Genomic DNA, 14,421 nt, shown 5'->3' with positions numbered 1-14,421 from the left:
TGAGAGGCAAGCCGAGGTTGGCTGATCAAAGCTATGCCCTAGGCAACGTGAGAGTGCTTCCCTGCCTGCTACATCTGGTTTCTGCAAAGGTAGACAGCTTCGGTTTCAGTGCTGGGATCGACGAGAAGGAAACTGAGATGTGTTTCATTTTTTTCCCCAATATTTTTTCCCCCTCAGCTTATCAGTCATGTCAGTCCTACACAACAAAGAATAACGAAAGGCCAAAATCAATTTGGCTTTCATCCACACCTGTGAAGCTTATGTCATCTTCACTGAAGGCTCCATTAGTGTGGCAGACAAGTTTTTGGCTAGTAGAACATCAGCCTGGCGGAGATAAAGCTGTGAAACTCTTGAGAAATGCCCTGGTTCCTGAGCCCTACCCATAGCTCTGCTGGTCGGGACGCAGATCTGCTCCCATTAAGTAATGCAGCACGCAAACAACAGGGAAAAGAATTTGGGAAGGAATTTAGGATCTGTGAGTACTTTCGACTTCAGCTCTCACCGATTATATATGCCATGGTGCATCGCATATTCAGCCACTCCCACAAGTTGCCGAGCAACTTAAAATTATATTCATACAAAACAAACCCCTACGTGCCTTCGTTAGGTTGAGGGCCATGCATGGAGCTGTCATGTTATGTGTCATGCCTGAAAGTAATGGCAATTTTAGTCCAGTGACACCAAAAGGAGTTGCATACGTTGTCATCAGAACACACTACCTCACTTCACAGGGGATGCTTGCCAATAAAATTACTCTGGTTATCCGCTGGCTCCAGTCTTTGGCCGAGGAGCAAACCTTTGCAGCGCGATGTGATACGAGCCTGCAAGCTCAGCAGTAACATGGGCTCTTGCAAGTCCCTCTCTAATAATCTAATCAGCATCATTAAGGAAACCTTTTAAGAATGGAGATGCACGGTGACACTGAGCTTTGTGGACCAAACAGTTGGTTTGTTTGGTTCCCCTGACAAGCCCAGCACTTCTCCAGGAAGGAATTTGGCTCCACTGCTCATCGTGGTGTTCACACCATTTCCTTCACGCCAGAAGCCCAGTGGGCTGGAGTTTTAGCAGCATTTTTCAAAGAGGTTTCCTGAGGCTTAGCGTTACCCATGAAACAGTAAATCAGAGCCCGTAAGACTGCACAAGTTTCTGTAGAGCTGTGCCTTGCCCCCACCCAAGCACACCGTGGATGAGGACTCAACTTCAAGCACAACAACACAAATCGTTTCTGCACACACCTCATTCTTTAGGAGAACGTGCGGCCGTGCCTCTTCTGCCTCCACCCACAAGAACTCCAAAAACCTTGAAAAGATCAGAGCAGTCAGCTGGGATTAGAGCAGAAAACCAGATTGTGGCCAGTTTAAGACATGTTGGGGCAGGCAGATGCAGAGGTCTTCTGCCCATGCTCCAGGCTGGCACAGCAGGAGCCAGCTCTGCTCTGGAGGCAGCCCAGCACCACGGTTGGAGCAGCCCAGCACCATGCTCGGCCCAACATTTCATGCAGTAGGTCCTGCATGAAAAATCATCTCTTTGGGGTGGGCTAAACGTGCATGCATGTGTGGGGCCAGCTGGGCGCCAGGGCAGGACGGCTTGAGTCTGTCTGTGCTTGCCCACCACAAGGTCACCCTCCTCTACTCCAAAATCTGGAAATCTGCGTGGAGGAGTGAGGAGGACAGCTCTTCTGTGGGGCTGCCGAGTCCGTGGGACTCATGGTTGGATGATTGCTGGAAAGGTGTGGGCAGGAGAAGAGCTGGAGATGCTCGGTCCTTTGTAGGTCCTGTTCTTCAGCCCGTTCCTCCCAAACTCCCCTGGAGTTCACCAGAGCTCGGTGTGCTGCCCGAACCATCCCTGAAGGCGCGGGTGGCTGCTCCCCTTCCTGTAATTACTGGTAGGCCAGGAGGGGCTGTTTTGGCACTGCATGACACGAGCCACAGTTGCCACCGAGCAGGGCCCTGCTCCAGACAGGCCCTTTCTGCTGTACCCCAGTCCCCATCTGACACAAAACCTGCCCCAGCTTCGTCCTGGCCCAAATTTCCTAGCTGCAGCTTCCAGCGTCTGAGCCTCGTTTACGCCTTTTGCAGCGGTGTAAGGCTCTGAATTGGCAAAGTAAACACACGTCTTCAGACATGGTGCTAACAAAAACCACGCGCTTTGAACACGGCCTTGCACTTCACGGCAGACTGAGCAGGCCTTTGTGAGGCGCCCCCGAAGTGTGGCCTAGGCAGGAGCACGCCCGGCCCACCCGACCGGGTTTGTCTGCGACGTGCCCCGGGAACTCCAGCCTTAATTGGGAACTTCGATAGGCAGACCAGGAGTTGAAGCCGAGAGCAAGAAGATTAATTTGTATGCAATAAGCCTGGGTTGGAGGAGGAGGCCGTGCTGGTCTGATTTCACAGGCGCGGGCGCTTCGGCGGTGTCCCCTCAGCACCACAACTGCCTCCTCTGTACCCCAGAGCCACCGCACAGCCACCAAACGAGACCAGGGTGGTTCAAGGGAACATTTAGCGGGCTCTTTTTTGAGGAGGAGGCATTTTGGAGTCTCCTCCTCTGGAAATATTCAAGGCCCATCTGGACGCCTGCTCTAGGGAACCTGCTTTGGCAGGGGGGTTGGACCCGATGATCTCTGGAGGTCCCTTCCAACCCCTACAGTTCTGTGATTCTGCGATCCTGTGATTTCTGAATACCTTTAAAATTGACAATGCCACTAGGTGTTTTTTTTTAATTAAAACCTGTCTCAGACAGAAGCACTTTTTAGCCAATGACTCGAAGGAGGAATTCAACTTTCCTTCAGAAGTCCCTGGAAGTGAGCCTGTACAAAGGAAACACAGCCGTTCTCCCAGGAAGGCAAACCTCGCCTCAGCTTTCATCTCTTCATGAAATGCATTAATAACTTTTTTTTTTTTTTTCCCACCCATAATAACATGTGTCAAATGTCTAATAAACAGAGCCCTTATCCTCTGATGCTCAGTAATCAGCCGTATGGCACATACACAAGTGAAGATTAGAGGTGAGGCCGGGCTCGAGTTCTGCACCATGATTACAGCACTGAAGTAGGCTGGCAAGAGACTGGGACTGCTCCTCCTCGCACGCTCATTTCACTCTAGCGAGGAAAGGGGGATTTTCATAATTTTGCTTCTGTGGCTACCATTTCATCCAAAATATAAAGGGATTTTTGGTTGAAGACCTGTAATTATTTAAGAGCTGCTTATATTTACGCGTTACCTAACAATACTCCGAAGCACATTATGAAAAGCAGTTGCATGCTTTTGATGAGCCCTTGCTAGGATTAGGAGGGGATTGGTTGTGCTTCGTGAGGATGAGCTCCACAACTTTTATAACACCCTGGCATCGCACGCAAAAACTGATACTGGGAAGAGTTTGCTCGGTGCAAGAATGTCTTACTATGAGCAAAAGCAAAAGCCAGGCTTTCTCAATGCTGTTGCATTTGTTGTCTCCTGCGTGGAGGGCACCAGCTCTGGGCTGGCTCGAGACAAGGCAAGAGAAGGGGATAGAAAGTGGGCACGAAGGGTGGGCAGGGAAGGCTCAGCGAAACCTGTGTGATGAAGACTGAGATCTCCAAAACCTCCAGCATGGCAACACAGCAGCTGAGAGAGAGTTCTCTAATAAACCCGATGTATTTACGGCACCGCGTGGCTATAGATGAGGAGAAAAACATTTTAGCTGAGATAAAAAGAAAAGATATTGGAGGATTAGTGAATGTGATTTTGTTGTTGTTGTTGTTATTTCAATGTCAGATAGGTTGGATTTACGTGAAAATTGTAGTGTCAATTACAGTGAAAATAATTTCTGTTTCCAAAGACCCAGATTTTTAGCAAAATCATCATGAATCTGATCTACTTGAAATGTGGCTCTAAAACAGAGCAAATATAAAACTTCATTTCAAAGACATTTCTATCTAACTAAACTTTACTATTTTTACAATTTTTTACAATTTTCATACTAAAATCAAACAATAAATGAGTGTTTTTTTCTCTCTTGATACCTGTGTTATCCTACAAATGCTGTCAGGGCCAGCTTGTCCCTGTATGTTTGATGACAACAGATACGTGGCATCTCCATTTTTTCCAAACCCCTTCTCCTCCAACTTAGGATTATTTAATGAACAGACACCAAGAAAGCTGACCTACCCAAAGTAGGTTTAATTATTCCCTTTGTCCCCTGTAAAAACAGAGAAAATAAGTAAAAAAAATAATAATAAAAAAAAACAACCAACACCCAACCTCCCAGGCAATTAAGCAACATTTTTAGTTTGCAAATGATCTCTCATGTAAGAGTAAACTTCTGAAAGATGTTAAAAAGTCTTATTTTTTTACTGATTTTTTCATGTTGCTGAAGCTGCACAGTCAACATAGAGTTATCCAACAGAGAAAATTCTTCAGGGATTTTTCCCCCACCACCTTCTTTCACTTCGGACTCTTCTTAGTGACAAGTTTAGCGACATGGTGGAGACTTACACTCAAATATGGACCTCAGCACATACACAAGTGAAGAAAAGTCCTGCTGGCTTTTGGACTCCCAGATCTTGCTGTGCTTCAGCATCCTGTGCTCCTGGGAAGGGAGGCTCGGGGATGACTGCATGTCCTCCCCATTCCTGGCCATGCCAGCATTTGCAAACTCCAAGCTAGTCCAGCGCAGTCCTCTTCTCCTTCCCTAATGCCAGGCTCTGCCCTTTCTTGCCTGTTTAACCTGGAGCCTGCAGCTCTGTGCATGGCTTTTTGTGGCTCCGTGTCTTCTCTCCTGGTGATATTCAACCAGGCCCACAGGTGTCAAAGCACCGTCTGCTCCCTGAGCCTCAGCCTGCACCAGGGCATTGCAGTCCCGGGGGATTTCGCCAAGCTCTTCCCATGGGCTCCGTCGGACTGTTTTTTTTTCCCAGACCTCCTCCCAGCCTGGTTTCTTGCTGGGGACTCTGCCCGGGGCCTGGCTGGCTCCTCAGCCCTGGATCGGCCACCAGCCACAATCTCTCTCTCTCTCTCCTTTTTAATTACTCTCTTTAAAAACAGATTCTTCACACACACCAAACTTGCGCTGGGTGGGTGCAGTATTTCTTATACTTCCTGGTGCCCTGTCATAGATGGCCTCATTTACATGGGGTTAAAGACACTAATTTGAAACACACAAAGCAGGTGCCGCAGAATGAGCCCTAATCAGAAGTTAGGCCCCGTGAGGTGTTCTTCCAGATATTCCCCACTGACCAGAAATTTTCAGCTGTACCAAGCCTTTGAACACCTCTACTCAGCCAGCACACGGCGCCAGCCCTCTGCTGGCCTGGCCAGAACATGGTGACGCTCTCCAAGGAACAAAAACCAACACGTTTTCCAAAAAAAACATGAAAGCCACGTGTGGCCTCACCTCCTACCGCAGTCCAGCCTGTCTCCTCGTGCTGCGATGAGCCCTAGCACAGTCCTACAACCCCCCAAAACCCCAGAATGTGCGTTTCTCATGGCTCACGCCCTGGACTTTGCTCTGTCGGTGCTCTCTGACTTGGCTGGACACAAGCCAGCTCGGTGGGTGGACACAACACCTACCCCTGGCTTCCCAACCCCATCACAGAAACGAGGCACGGGAAGGGGTCCCCAGCGCGCACAGCTCTCGCACGGGTCTCAGCTGCTTTGTGCATGGTTCATAAGGAAAACCGCAAAGGCAAAGTAAATGCAACATGTTTTATTTGAAGTTGGAATAAATTACAACTGGAAAGCATAATTTATTGCTTTATAAATTGTCGGCTCTCAAAAAGGCATTAATATCAAACAAACAAAACAAAGACACATTCGATTAGCAGTTCAGTTCTCTCAAGCTGTATGAACGACTCAGTAGGGTGATTTCATTCCATATACGACTGAAATCTGATCATAGGCTCATAAACTTGGCTTTGACATGCATTATGATGATTCTGACATACTGAGGGGCCTGTAGATCTGTTTGTTCGTTTGCTTTAGGATATCATTTTTATTGCAGTTTTCCCTAAATGTACACCATCGAATACCTAGTCCTTCATTCCTCACTTCAATACAGATCCCACTGGTTTCAAAAAAAATCCTTTCAAGATTCTTACGTTTTTCTACTCCTGCAGAAGGAGGGCTTCCAAATCTAAAACACGAAATAGCCTGGTCCCAAAACTAAGCGAAAAAGCGAAAAACAAACTTTTCCTAGGTTAAAATACTGAAATCCCATGCACAGAAAATGCTTCCTTCCATTTTGAAGACTAGAAAAAAAAAATCCCAGCATTATCTGAACGAACTGATGTGGATACTTCATGTTTTTATTGTACGGTTACTCCATGATTGAGACTGGTGTGAGTTTTGCTCAGCACCTTACCCTTCTAGGATGCAGACCCAGCCAAGCCCAGTCTGCCCTGAGTGCTGAGGCATGAGAGGCTGCCCTGGGAGGCTGGAGACACTCAGCACTACACCACATCCCTGCTGAGAGTGGGATCTGCCTAGCTCCAGCTGGATGCACCACTTGGAAGGAAAGCCAAGAAGGCACTTCCTTGGCTCCCCGGGGAGCCACAGCTCCTGGAAGCCACAAAGAGAGCAGACACTGATGGATAACTCTCATTGTACCAAGAAAAAGGATACCACCGAGGCATCCTGCCCTGCTCTGGCCCTCTCTGGGAGCACTGCAACAGCCCCGTGCTCCCTCGATCGTGGCTGCAGAAGAGCATCAACCTGAGCCATTCCCCGAGCGGGGAGCGTGCACCTCTGCTCCTGCTTTCCTGGCCATGTCCAAAGGAGCACAAAGTGAGCTGCCCTCCATCACACCAGAGGCAAAACTCTCTAGAAACAGAACCAGAGGCTCCTGTCTCAATCAGCATTTGGAACAAGCCAGACGTTTGCAGAGAAAATCTCCAGGGCAGCTTCTCTTCAAACCATGAAACTCAGAATGAATCACCAGCACAGAAAATCCTTCTAAAACTAGCTTGGTATTACTCAGACAAATCCTATTTAGGGAAGGGTTTTATTTTCCTATCAGCGCTCTCATGTTCTTTTCATTCCTGCAAGAATGCAGAGTGAGATGCTGGGTTATTTTACACCATATTACTGAATGGGGACAGCCAAGAATATCACTGGATCCAAGAAATACATAGCAAACTCAAAGAAAAATACTATTACATTGATTCTAGTGCAATTTCAGTTTCCATTAAAATCTCATCAGTCATGATGTACATTTTATGCAGAACTTCATTAAAAACAAACAACACGACCAACAAAAACTTTCTCCTTCTAAGCAGTTCCCTCAGAAATTTTTTTTTTGTTTTTGTTGGGCCAGAACAGATGGCCAGCTTGATCTCTGCAAGGCGATAAAGCAGATTTTGGGGGGCTGTGCTCACCAGTACCAGCTCCCAACCAGCCAAGTGCTGCGGTGCTGAGCTTTGGTGGGAGGCTGGGAGCTGTAACTGGGAGCTATGCTGAACTGGGCCAATCGTTCGGTGCCTCTCAGCGTCCTCCTCATTCAAGGACGGGACAACCCTGGTTAAGCTCCCAGCCACGCAGTAAAGTGCATAACAGTCGTTCCCCTTCCTCCACCTCCGCTCCTGCTTCGGGAGAACCTTGTGGAAAAGTGGTTTTGTGGCTGGGTTGTGCTAGCACAAAGGTATGCTGCAGCTGTGGCAAGGGCAGGCACACGGCGCACACCTGATTCGAGAAACATAACTCAGGAACACACAGGCCTTAAAATCATCAGTCATCTCATTTATGCTCACCCAGAGCAGATTCTTGGCTGACTTCTTCTTTCCTCAGCAGTTACAAATTTGTCTTTGAAGATGAGAAGGAGGAAAGCTAGCCTTCAGGGAGAGGGACAAGCAGAGACACTCGCAGATTAAAACGCACACACACGTCATCCACCACATCGCTGACCTGTGCTTTGTACTTCGCAGCACAACAGCTTATTATTTGAACCTTAATTTCTCATCCCTTTCAGAGGTTCCCAGGAGCACTCCTTTCTGTGTCAGTGAGATGTCCTAGGGGACTCTGCAGAGAAAACTAATGAGAGCTGTCACCAGAACAAGTACAGGGTTGCATTCAAGCCACAGACTCCGAAGGAGCAGGGCAGGGACCAGACGTATTCTGGGTTCTGGTGCAAGAGCCATAGGGGAACAGCCAAAGCAGCAAGTCTAGCACGCACAGTGAGAAGGAAGAGAGCCTACTCTGAGATGTGAATCCTGCTCTCCTATGAAAAGCTGTCTGTAGCGTTCAGTTCTGAACACAGCTCAGCAAATACCCCAGCACATTTCTCCTCGCTCAGCAGTTGTGCACTACCCTTCCCCAGAGTAAGCAACAATCACCAGAAATCTCCTAAGAAATTGTACTTCTTCTAGAAAAAAAAGGAACCAACAAACTTCAGGAGTGCTGTATCTCTTCTAAGGCTCACTCATTCACCTGCAGCAGATGAAATACCTGCAAAGGCTTTTACCTGCCCTGCCTTTCACTCCTGAGCTGTCTCTGAACAGCTTCCAGCAATGAAGGAGGAGAGGTCAGCTGTACATCTTGCAGCTGCGGTATCCCCATCCCAGCACATGCTGCTGCTAAGGAACCTAATGGACCATGGCAAGCATTTCATCAAGAAAGGCAGCGTGCTTGCAGGCAGGGAGAGCAGACCAGGAGCTCTTACATCCATCCCCGTCTTTATTTCTAGTTCACTGGGTTTGGCCTCAGGCAAGGCACTCAGGCCAGCTCTGAGGTCTCAGGGAGTTTCAGTTTAGAGCCCTTCCGACCGACTGGGGACACCGTTCCTACCGAGCTGCGCAGTAGCTGGCACGACCAGTGAGCGCACCTGGAAGCAGAGCTGTAACTGCTGTGTTCTCTTGCTTGCCCACAGGGAGAGCAGTGCTCACCACTCTAACAAAACATGGCAGGCGTCAATTAGTGGTTACAAAATGCTCTAACTTTTCACAGCCCTTTGTAAGTGCCGAGCTTTTTAAGTGGCATGCCTGAGAATTCAGTGTATTGTTAGAAACCACCGTTCTCCTCTCCCACAGTCCTCCCCATCACAAAGTGTCTCAGTGCCTACACTCTGATTTTACCAATGGAGGAACTGGGTCAGAGTTCCAGTGGCTGGATCAGGCCCCTGAAGCAGAGGAAAGACTTAGTCAAGCAAAACAAAGTCTCCTGATGCCAGGCTCAGTGCTACATTCCCCCCCCAGAGGCTATGAACAGGATACAAATAATTCCCCGAAGGAGCTGATAAATCACCAAGGGCAAAGAGCCTCCGAAGCTGTGCACAACAGCATCAAGTACAGCACCTGTGTATTACATATTCAGCTCTTTCCCTCTTTCTCTTGTTGCAAGGGCAGTAGGTTGCTTAGGCAATCACCTTCTGGTCAGCCTATTACGTTATTTCCTATGGAAACGCAGCTAAAGGTGTGTATGCGACTCAGTAGTAGAACAGTTTTGTTTTACGTGGGCTGAAAGAATGTTTCTTATACCCAAGTGAGATTTTTGCACGCATCCGCATACTCACCCAGATGCTGCCTCTGCCGTGCTCCATGCCTGAGTTTGATGCCAGGTTTGCTCTGCGTAGCAGGCATATCATACGCACACAGTGACCTGGTACAAGAGCACATTCCGCAGGCCAAGTCTCAGGCCAAAACTCACCTACAAAACCTAAGAGTGTTGGTAGCTCTTTGCAGTGAATTGAGCTTTCACTAGGAATTAACATAAGCTGCAAGGACTAATCTCATACTCTGTGCACTTGCTTATTTTCTTTTCACAGTTCAACCGCGTTCTTCCTTAATACTAAAATGCTGAAGTCCTACATAGCATTCAGAGCATTATTTTTTGCTGGCTGTGTTTCTCTATGCTCTAAGCCTCTAGCACAATGCATGCAAAGGATAATGTCTGAACCTGTAATGCTTTTAACTAAAAAAATACTTTTAAAAACATAAAACATAAATTATTTATTCCTCTTTGTCCATTTTTTTAAGCACTGAGTCTTCTCCCAGCATTTTACACAGTTCATTCAGTCTCTGCTGCATTTTGGGAATTCCTGCAAGCTGGGACTCCAGTCTCTGTTTTTCCTCACTCAGTGACAGACGGACGGCCGTGTTCAGCTGTTCGAAGCGCCAGCCCCCTTGTCCATCGAACTGCAGCAAGTGACTGTGGTACTTCCTGCGTCAGAAATCAAAACATCAGTAATGGCTCGTTTTTGCACGCAGTTGGGGTGTCTGTGTCTGTTTTCAGTGGCGTCTCTCAGGAAGATGAGTGTTGTCCAGTTCTGGATCACCGGTAAGACTTTCACAAGCTTTTCGGTGACCCATAAACCCAGGATGCTCTGCTATAAGGGGCTTGGGTATTTCAAAGCCTGTCCCCAGGACTTCCCTAGGCCTTCACCTCTAGTGACATTACAGATATCTGATCATAACCCCTGATCAACACTCCTCCCAGTTCCAGTCCGTTGCACATACGAATAATACCTTCTCTTCTGAGTAAGGAAAGGGAATGTGTGCCCCAGTTCATTTTATTTACTTAACTTTCCAAGAGATGTTATGCTGCTTTAGGGGAAAATACATTCAGGCACGATGCACCTGATGCTACTGATAAAAGTAGCTTGTTCAAATTATACCTCAGTTTGTTCCCCTGCACTTTATAAGGCTGGATAAATAAACCTCCAGTCCTAAAACACTGCAAGGAGACAAAATAAAAAAAAGTCTTTGTAAGAGCCACAAATCTTTTGAGTATCAGGGTGTGTGCACTAAAAATATTCAAAGGTGTACGTGTGTGTGGAGTTTGCCAGGACCTGACAGGACATTTATCAGGAGGTGCAAGAGAGTTCCCTCAGAGCTGCTGTTATGACTGTGTAATTTATCACTATAAATTACAGAAGATGAAACACGTCATAAAACAGTGATTATAAATTCCATCCGGGGAATGTGACAGTTTAATAAACTCAATAGCTTATGACATGAGGGTCAAATGAGATTCAACTTCAGGCTTACATTCACCACTTCTTTCGTACTATTTTTTGTGACAACAAATGCTTAAACTGTCCCTCTATTTCTTCACCCATAAAAAATAAAATAAAATAAAACCAGGAGGCTAAGATAGATGACTGAGACATCTAATAGTTGTGGTCCAGGAAGGTAGCCACTATTTTTAATAAAGGAGCAAACAGTTCCTAGTATAATCTTAAGGAGAAAGCTGCATGTGGCCCTGATCTTTGTCTATATAGTGCAGTCCCTATGGAAGCATACCTGATGCTTATTTCTGAATGCTCAGCACTTGTTTTTTACTTCTCCAGAACAAAGCCATCACATCCCATCTAGCCACCTGCTTTTATCAATACTCGATCCCCATAAATTACCAGATTTCTGATAATTTCAGTAATACCGTGGAGGCTACAAACCTTCCTGAACAGCACAGGTAATAGAAAACAAGAAACATCCACGGAAAACTGAACTCAAAGGTCTTTCTCACAAGTTCTTTTGCAGAATTTCCCTCTGCATCATCACGATTTGTAGGTGGGATGCTCTCAAATACCTGCATTCTTGAGCAGTGGTTTGAAATAATGCCAACTTTAAAAAAAATTGAAATTAAAAAAACTTTTATTTTTAAGTATAGTTTAAATTATTTTAAAAATAAGTGTCCGTATGACTTTCTTTTCCCTATCAGAATACCAATTTTTTGTTAAAATTCAGGTTCTGATCCATTTTGTCATCAGCTTAAAAAAGCAAACAACCTGACTCTAGCAGAGATCAAGGACTTCAGAACAAATAGTCTCTGCTAATGTCAGCTTACACCGTCTTATCTCCTTTTGCCCTTTAAGTATTTGGTTGTTTTATGTATTTACTGACTGTATTTATTTCCTTTGAGGGACTCGTCCATACTTAGCATTACCTCACTAGAATGATTTTTCTCAGAATTCTAACGTTTGTTCTTTTTTTTTTTACTAGAAAATCAAATTTTGAAAGCTCATGGGCCCTACAGATACAGGACATGACTGAAGTTATGTCACAGTTTTGACATACTTTTAATATGACATAGTTTTAATATGGATGCATCAATTCCTATGAAAGAACAAAGTGTAGGTGATTCACTTGCCATGTTTCCCATCTTCTCCCAAGCACTAGTGAAATTCCCCCAGACTGCTCATGTATCTCATCATCTTTACAGAATAATCTGGTGACAGGTATTGTGGCTGTGGTGTAGTGGACTAATTAATTGCCCCCTAGCTACCTGCATGTTGCTATTTATAGTTAATAACTGCGACACATTTAAAAAAAAATGAGAGGGGGGAGTAAGTATGTGTCAAAGAATGAAAAAAATCAATGTTAAATGCATTTACATTGCTATTATTTTAGACAGGTTATCTTAGAAAGTGCAGTAACTATTGATTAAACACCTGTTCTAGTTCATAGAACAAAGGCCAATCCACGTCTGCCAGAAAGCTAAAAGCAAGGACCATGACAAATTCCTGGACATACTTACCAAAGAGAAGGTCTGTGTGTTATAGAAAGCAGGGATATCCCAGCAGCTTTTGCAGCTTGGAATATCGTTCCTTCAACATCAATGCTTACCGCGCTTGTGCATTCATCCAGCAGTGCGTATTTCGGCCTTGCAAAAGTAAATAAAGAACAAAAGTCATCTACGTTTTGGACAATATTCCCACATACGATGTTTAATTGAGATGACAACAGGAAGTAGAGAGCTGTTTTTTACAAGACAGCTGCCTCTCATTTGCAGCTGGAAGCTGCCTAGCACCAACATAAAGTTCCCAAGCATTTTTTAGGTACAGACGTGGCTTCCAGGAAAAATGGGTTTTATTTCCTGGTCCGTGTGAGTACACAGTGATCTAACTTCTGTGCCCTAGTTCGACCTGGTATTACTCTGTCCTGTCAACAAGGGACGCTGTAACTACAGGCAACTCAGAAAGTTTCTGTTCGCTGCTGTGTATGGACAGGGCTGCCTCTGCAGGGTTTGCAGTCTCCAAAATCAAAAAATTTTGGAGGTTGGCTTTCCAACTCCCATGGCCTCTAAAGCAGTCCATCAGACTTCTGCAATATTTGTAGGACAGATGTCGGGAAGATATTTGTGCCTGATTAGGTGAAGAAAAGAACATCCAGAAAATGTAATGCTACATTGCCAAAAGCAAATCTTAAGTAAGAAGCATTGCCCAAACTAAAAGCAGAGCTTACATGAATAAATGACAAGGGCTGCAGTGCTACCCACCCGTCTAGCAGTAGGGCACACTGCACGGAGATCATCATCTACTACTGCTCAAACTATTACAGCAAACCTCCAAAACTCTTCCTCATTTTCAAATATTATTTCAAGAACAAACCCAAATGCTTACTTATGATAAAACATGCGAGCCATGCCCATCCTTTGTTTTTCTCCTCCTGATAAGACATCTTTCCAGTCCATGATGGCATCCCAGCCTTACAAAAAATGCAAACAAAACATGTCAGGACAATGTGAGCTGATGAAGGAAATACACCTTAACTTGCAACATCCCCAACCAAAATCATAAAGAGCACTTCCATTGCCGGAGAGACATTCAGGGTTCTGGATCGCATCTTCAGAAATACTTCATGGCCTTTCCACTGGCAATCAATTGGAAAAATGTCACAAATACTATGTCAACTTTGAAAGAGGAATTTCACCTTCTCCATCATACGTTTACTGTCAAAAAACTTCACTTACCATCTCTGTGAAGAAACATCTTTGACCTGTGTGTAACTAACCATTTTTTGCCATTTTTTTAATGGAACTATTTGCTATTTAAGGAATTATTTGTTATAACTTCTTGAAAGGAAAGTGGATTTGAGTGGAAATTTAAAAACAAGTTCAGCATGTAAAAAGAAACAAACATAAAAACCATAAGCAGCAGCATCAGATTACAATGTTTAGTGCCTGACTCCTCTCACTACTGTGAGTCAGCAAACTCGAGAGAAGCACAGATGCAGACACAGGGATGCATTCTGTGCGCCCAGACAAGCAGCTAATGCACAGAACCGTGCACGCAGACAGGAGGCTTTTACATACAAACTTCCTGCTACCTTGTATTTAGAAGTGACTCACGGCTGCATAACACTGGATATTCTTATTTAATATTCTGCAGGCCTCCAACCGACTTTTATCTTATCGCTGTCAGACGCATGCAGCAGGGTGTTGATGGTATCTGCAGTCTTACAGGGGGCTTGTGTTGCTGTGCATAATATGGCACGATTCATTCCCACCTCATAAAAATTAACTTCAAATACCAAATCACAGTATGAAGTTTTTGATTAAACAATCCAGGTAGACAGAACAGCAAAAGAGCAAGCAAAGATGAGTTTTGAAAAGGGAGAGCACGGACACTGAGAAAATATGGTGAGGCACATCTCCTGGTAAATCTAATGAGAAAGGTGGGCGAGGGCCAAGTGAGGAAGAAAACATTTTTCCAAATCAGCCCAGAAGCAGTGTAACA

General features: G+C 45.4%; 1 protein-coding gene across 1 annotated transcript in view; it reads right to left on the bottom strand.

Annotated features, from left to right (window-relative positions):
- Nucleotides 1-5,667: 5,667 nt before the first annotated feature.
- Nucleotides 5,668-14,421, bottom strand: part of ABCD2 (ATP binding cassette subfamily D member 2) — a 49,044-nt gene continuing 40,290 nt past the window's right edge. Inside the window, exons 8-10 of the mRNA XM_083847857.1 lie at nucleotides 13,306-13,390; nucleotides 12,441-12,566; nucleotides 5,668-10,124 (exon numbers count right to left, since the gene is read on the bottom strand). Of these exons, the coding sequence (XP_083703983.1) occupies nucleotides 9,914-10,124; nucleotides 12,441-12,566; nucleotides 13,306-13,390 (422 nt within the window). The 3' untranslated portion in view covers nucleotides 5,668-9,913. The remainder of the gene's footprint in view (nucleotides 10,125-12,440; nucleotides 12,567-13,305; nucleotides 13,391-14,421) is intronic.

Source organism: Anser anser (genome assembly GCF_964211835.1).
Source record: "Anser anser genome assembly, chromosome: 1".
Lineage (NCBI taxonomy): Eukaryota > Metazoa > Chordata > Aves > Anseriformes > Anatidae > Anser > Anser anser.
The sequence above is the reverse complement of the archived record's forward strand: the minus strand, read 5'-3'. Positions and strand labels throughout refer to the sequence as shown.